This window comes from Pundamilia nyererei, unplaced genomic scaffold (assembly GCF_000239375.1).
Source record: "Pundamilia nyererei isolate P.nyererei 1_Seehausen unplaced genomic scaffold, PunNye1.0 scaffold00342, whole genome shotgun sequence".
NCBI lineage: Eukaryota > Metazoa > Chordata > Actinopteri > Cichliformes > Cichlidae > Pundamilia > Pundamilia nyererei.
The window spans coordinates 441338-447634 of NW_005187743.1; the positions used below are offsets into that span (position 1 = coordinate 441338).

Genomic DNA, 6297 nt, shown 5'->3' on the forward strand with positions numbered 1-6297 from the left:
TTATAGGTAAAATTCTGGGTTATGCTGTATCTAAGACTTGTACATTATTATACTTTGGTGTCATTACGGGAAATGTGATGAAAGAAGACAGATACATATTGAAAATTATGCTTGCAGCCTGTAAAAAGGAAATCGCAAGAAAATGGTACAAGATAAACCCACCATTGCAGGGTTAGGGTTAGGGATGAATCGCAGGAGGGATCAAAATTATGGACGAAACATAAATCATGGACTTGGACATGACTTACAAAATAAGGACTCAGGTCAATACCATCACAAGTGGGAGAAATGGACTGAGTACATAAATTCGACAGGATAAAGACGATCACATTGATAATGAGAAATGATCAAATTGTAGAAACATGGTGACCCAACTCGGGGTTTTTTCACCTGTTCTATTTAGTTTTTCTTTTTTAAATGTTATTATTTTTCTTTTTAATGTTCTGTTTTGTTGTTACCCTCTACCCCCACTGTATAATGTTAAAAGAAAAACAATAAACAGAAAGTATCAACAATATTTCTCCCATAATACCTTCTATTCGATGGCTCCTTAATAAAACCAGAATTAGATTTAAAATCTTTCTCCTCACATGCAAGGTCTTGAATATTCAGGCTTCATCTTACTGGTACCATATCACCCTAATAGTGCACTTCACCCCCAGACCGCTGATTACTTCCTATTGTAGGGCATTTAATTGCAGAATGGGAGTGTTCAGTTTTCAGACCCCCTGTTCTGCAGAACCATCTCCCAGTTTGGATTTGGGAGACAGATACTCTACTTTTAGTATTAGGCTCAAAACATTCCTTTTGGATAAAGCGTATAGTTACGGCTGGATCAGGTGACCTTAAATCCTTCCTTATTCATGCTGCAGTAGGCTGAGGTTGGTGGGGGCTTCCCATGATGAGTGTTTCTTCTTTACTCACCTTTTTCAATCACTGTGTTTTATTAAATCTGATTCTTTTTCATTCTTTTACTGAATAGAAAGAACACGACTCAGTTAGTCAAAAATATTTACAATTTTTTATTTAATCATCTTCCGGAAGAGAGAAATCTACACATCCCAAAGCCAGTTGCAAAATCTCTAGCATTAGAAACCAAAAATGTGTCTCATATAGGTGTTATTTTGGTCCTTTACACGTCACACATAGTTTTGATAAAAACAACTGTGTTACTAGTTCCGCTTTTTCTGTCTGGTTTCCTGTATTTTATTAACATGCCTCTGCAGCTCTGCACTAAACTTCCTGTTTCTTAAACTTCCACTAACTTAAGCCTCTGTTGCTAAGGCGACCTATCACCCTCTGACCTAGTTCTCTCTCACAGCTGGCCTTGCTTTATAGAGGCCTTTATTATTAAACTACATAAAGCAATATAATCAGAAAATAAGCACTAAGAATATATGTTTATTCCGTAACAGTTTATTCACCACTCTGCATTTAATCATTGGTTATTATTCAACTCTAGCTCTATCCCAGTGTGTCTTTTGACCTGCCTCCTTCTCTTTACCTTGAACCGGTCACTGCTACCTTAGGCCTGGTTCTGCCTGAGGTTTCTTACTGTTAAAATAGAGGGTTTTTCTTCATACTGTCGACATATGGTTGCTCATGTGGTCGATCATCTGATTGTTGGGGTTTTTCCTCTGTATTGTTGTAGGGTCTTTATCTTACAGTGTAAAGCACCTTGAAATCACCCTGTACCTAGCACCTCCTTCTGATCAGGTCTGGGTCCGCTCCAACCCTCGGTGGTGATCATTATCATGAAGAGCGAGCAGTTGCTGTAGCAGCAACAGCTGATTTCACACAGGTCCTCTTGTGGTGATTTCACTTGTATAACCTCTATACAAAAGTGAAGCGTCTTTTGATCAGTATGTATCATTGTTTATCAGTTTGGACAAGGATGTTTTCTCTCTCTCGTCCTTGTTTGCCATCACCTGTCCCAAAAGAAGTGAAATTCTTGGATCATCCAGTCTGTCTGCAAGATTAGTTAGTTTTACCTTCCCAAGGAGACATTGTTATGGCTTGCGATACTGTCTTGAGAGGCAGGTGCTACTTGACACACTGTGCACTTAAGCTCCTCAGCAAGGACAAATGTGGGACCAAAGGCTACAGTCCCATTTACACAGTCTCTGCATTTGCCTGATGCGGTTTATACATGCACCTCAGGTCAGAACTTGCCCTCAAAATGAACTGTTTTAAGATCACTGAGAGTATTTACATCATACTTTAATATGCAGTTCTAGACCAATAAGTACCCCCTAAATTTTTCACAGCCCATTTGATGACTAAAAGTTCTAATAAAACTTTGGTTCTGCACACTCCTTTCTGCTTTGCAGAGACTGACTAGCAACAGCAGTAGTTGAATCGTACCTTCCCACTGTCCTGTCACAGGACAGCTCCCAGTCCATCATGATTTGTTACTGTAACAAGTTTTGTTAAAATGTGCACAGGTCAGCACAGTGATGTGAGCATCTGAAAAGCTATCTCGCAGGCCTAAATCCAATGGGATTTGGGTCCTTTTTTGCCTCTTGACTTAATGAGTCAGTTTTGCAACTAAGGACTTGAACATGGAGGCAATGTAAGAAAACCCAGGAACAAATAGTCCATAGTAGTTGGCAACATATAGGAATAATTTCAGTTCCTTGGCATTCTCTGGCAGTTCTGGTTTATATCTATGGCCACCCCATCTGCAAAGACACCACATGGCCCAGGTACTTGACTTGCACAGCACATATTCAGCTTGACCTTCAAGTTCTCTCTCTGCACATGCAGGTGACACCAACTGTGCAGTCTGTGCAGACAACCTGATATGAGCCATGATATCAGGTTATAAACTACACCGTTCAAAATGAACGAGAAGGATTAAGGAAGCAAACAAACATCAGGGTCTGCAAGGCCAAGACAATAATAACCACCACTCTTACTAAAAAATAAACATTAATTTCTAAGGTGAAAAAAACTGGCTAAGCTGGCTGACCACAAAACATGAGAAAATTGTGCATAAACAAAAATGGCAGAGAACCCCGATCAAGCTTCCACAAATGCAACACTATTCCAAAATGGCAGATCACTCAAGTTTGCCACTTTTTGTACCAATATCAGCAACCCACACACACACACACACACACACACACACACACACACACACACACACACAACACTGAAAGCCAAACACTTCTCAGCCCACTGGCCAAATGCCAAGGAGTGTTTGGTGCTGGAGCAATATATGAAACAGTCTGAATGCTGTTCAGCTGTGGCAATCAGGTGTGGGAAAACCTTGGACAGGAAGGGAGGGAGAGAGCAGCTTTCTGTCATAAAGGGGCCAAAAGGTCAGTGAAAGTAACACTGGTGGTCTATGGGATTTAGTTAGTTGCGTCAGCTGCTTACACTGACCTTATGCATTTTGGTCCTTTAGGTTCTCCGTACAGAGATAAGATCACTATTGCCATTCTGCAGCTTCAAGAGGAAGGGAAGCTACACATGATGAAGGAGAAGTGGTGGAGAGGAAATGGTTGTCCAGAGGAGGAGAGTAAGGAGGCCAGTGCCCTTGGGGTACAGAACATCGGTGGGATCTTCATCATCCTGGCAGCCGGACTTGTTCTCTCTGTCTTTGTGGCCATGGGAGAGTTCCTCTACAAGTCCAAACAGAACGCACAACTTGAAAAGGTAAGAAATTCATTTGATGCTTTTTGTTTTTTAATTGAAATTGTGATAGTTTATTACAACAAACACATGTCACAAAGAGTAGTCTCATGACAAAGACAAATACAAACACATCAATCAATTTTAAAATAAATGGAACAAAGTACGCTAACTTTCTTCCCCACATTTGTAAGAAAATGATTGTTTCTAGTTTGCGGAAACTTACACTGTGATGACAGTGCCTAATGCCATACAGTAAGATAAGGGTTGGTCTTTTTGCATTTATTCACTTAGGCCCAATGGGGACAAGGAGATAAGAAACGTGAGGAATTCTGCTGTCACCATGGATCCAAGCTAGACTTTAACCATCATCTCAAATGATCTCCAGAAAAACTACAGAATATTTTCTATTGCAATACCCTAAAACTTTCAAAAGGTTTTGTTGTGACAACCCCCAGGAAATGGGAATACTATGAGCAGTTTACTAAAAAAATTGGAATGCTGGCATTCAATCACATGTACCTGTTTTTACAGTTTACTAAGCCGCATGACCCACTTCATCAACAGCCACACCCACCCGCACACATTTCCCAGTGCTGCTTTTCATTTCCACGTTGCACAATCCCATCCTACTTGTGCTGTCACCATTTTCACTGTTTATATCTGTAGTATTTAGTTCATAAATAGCTTCTTTTAATAATAATGTATACTTTATTAATCCCCTGTAGGGAAATTCCTCTCTGCATTTAACCCATTCACCCAGTGAAGCAGTGGGCAGCCACCAGTGCCCGGAGAGCAGTCTGTAGGGACAATACCTTGCTCAGGGGTACCTCAGGGTATCCGTTCAGTGGATTTGACCCCCTGACCTTTCGATCATGGGGCAAACACTCTACCTACTGAGCCATCTCCTCCCTCCTCTCATTTTAATCAGTTGAGAGACAAGACTGGAACTTTTAAGCAAGCATCTAGCCTCAGATACGTTGCTACTATAAAGGCCTAGAGCACCAGACAAAACTCAGCTGTATTGAAAAATATGTCAAGTACCTTTTCCCCCAATTTCCACCAAAAGTGTACTGCCAGTGCTTACGTAGTGCCAGTTTTACTGTGATGCTTTTTGAGGCTGCATAGCAACAAGTGCAATAAATAGGTTGCACTTTGTAGTTTTGCATTATATCCTATTATGCCTCTTCAGATGACCAAAGTCACGTCAAAGTCTGCTTTATTGTCAAAAACCATACAGATCATAAACAGGAATTCGAAATTGCAGTGCTCACACTGCCCTCAATTTTACATTCAAACAACAAAAACATAAAAAGATTAAAACAAAAATGTCCAACACAATCCAAGTGTTTGAGTGACCGTCTCTCAGTCTGCTGGGTATAGCCCATAGGCTCTTCAGTCTCGTTCCTGACGGCAGCAAACTGAAAAAGCTGTTGGACAGATGAGTGGAGTCACCTATAATGCAGAGGGCTTTTCGGATGAGGCGGGTGTAATAGATGTTCTGAAGGAAGGGAAAAGAAGTGCCTCTGTAGAAGTTGCTCATAAGGCTTTTGCTCTCCTCAGTTTGCAGAGGAAGTCACTGTTGGGGTTTACTGGTCAGAGATGCTGTTTTTTGACCAGGAGAGATCTTCTGAGATGTGCACACTCAGGAACTTAGTGCTGCTTACCCTCGCCACAGCAGCACCGTTGATGGTTAGTGGGGTGTGCAGGGTGTGAGTTCTCCTGAAGTCTATGATGATCTCCTTAGTCTTCTCAAAATTCCGGGACAGTTCTGTGCCTCAAAGCAAGCGATGAATTTGTTTAGCTCATCTGGTAGAGAGGTGGAACTGACAGCAGTCTGCAATGTGGGCTTTTAGTCTGTGGTCTGCTGTCACAGAAGCTCTATGAAATCCTCCTGGAGTACTTTCCTCTATGATGCCAAGGGACAGATTTGCCTTTGCTGTTCTTAGGCTCATCTAAAGCTGGGGATGAGCTGTCTCACCCTCAGGAGGCTGTAAACCTCAAATATGAGCCATGGTTTCTGGTTGGCCCAGACAGTAATAGTCTTGGTCTCTGTGACATCATCGATGCACTCTGAGATGTAGCCAATGACAGTTTCTGTATATTCCTACAGGTCTGTGGTGTTGTAATGTGTGGCAGCCACTTTAAAGATCTCCCAGTCTGTGGTGGAAAAACCGTCTTGCAGTGCCTCTGAGGACCTTACACACGTACCTGTTTACAAACTGGTTTCGTGACTTTGACCAGAGGCCTGTATACTGGCATTAGCATAACAGTGATGTGATCAGATTCACCAAGGTGGGGGAGGGAGAGAGCTTTGTAATCTCCTCTCTGGGTGGTGAAAACATTGCCCAGAATGTTGTTTCCCTGTGTAGGAAATTTAATGTGTTTGTGCAGTTTGGGAAGCACAGTCTTTGGGTCTGCATGATCGAAATCACCCGCTAGGACGAGAAAAGCATCTGAGTGGGCTGTCTGCTGTTCACTGACATGCTGATACAGTTCATTCAGTGCCTCACTCCTGTTGTTGTTATTAGAGCAGGGAGCGATGTAGACAGCAACAAACAGTATGGCTGAAAATTCCTTCGGTAAGTAGAATGGTCTGCACTCAATGATCATAAGCTCCAGCAGAGGTGAACGGTGTTTGCAAGCCACAACAGCATCAGC

General features: G+C 41.9%; 1 protein-coding gene across 1 annotated transcript in view; it reads left to right on the forward strand.

Annotated features, from left to right (window-relative positions):
* Positions 1 to 4017, forward strand: part of LOC102207761 (glutamate receptor ionotropic, kainate 2-like) — a 327213-nt gene extending 323196 nt beyond the window's left edge. Inside the window, exons 15-16 of the mRNA XM_013915653.1 lie at positions 3410 to 3660; positions 3931 to 4017. Coding sequence (XP_013771107.1) covers positions 3410 to 3660; positions 3931 to 4017 — 338 coding nt within the window. The remainder of the gene's footprint in view (positions 1 to 3409; positions 3661 to 3930) is intronic.
* Positions 4018 to 6297: the final 2280 nt, after the last annotated feature.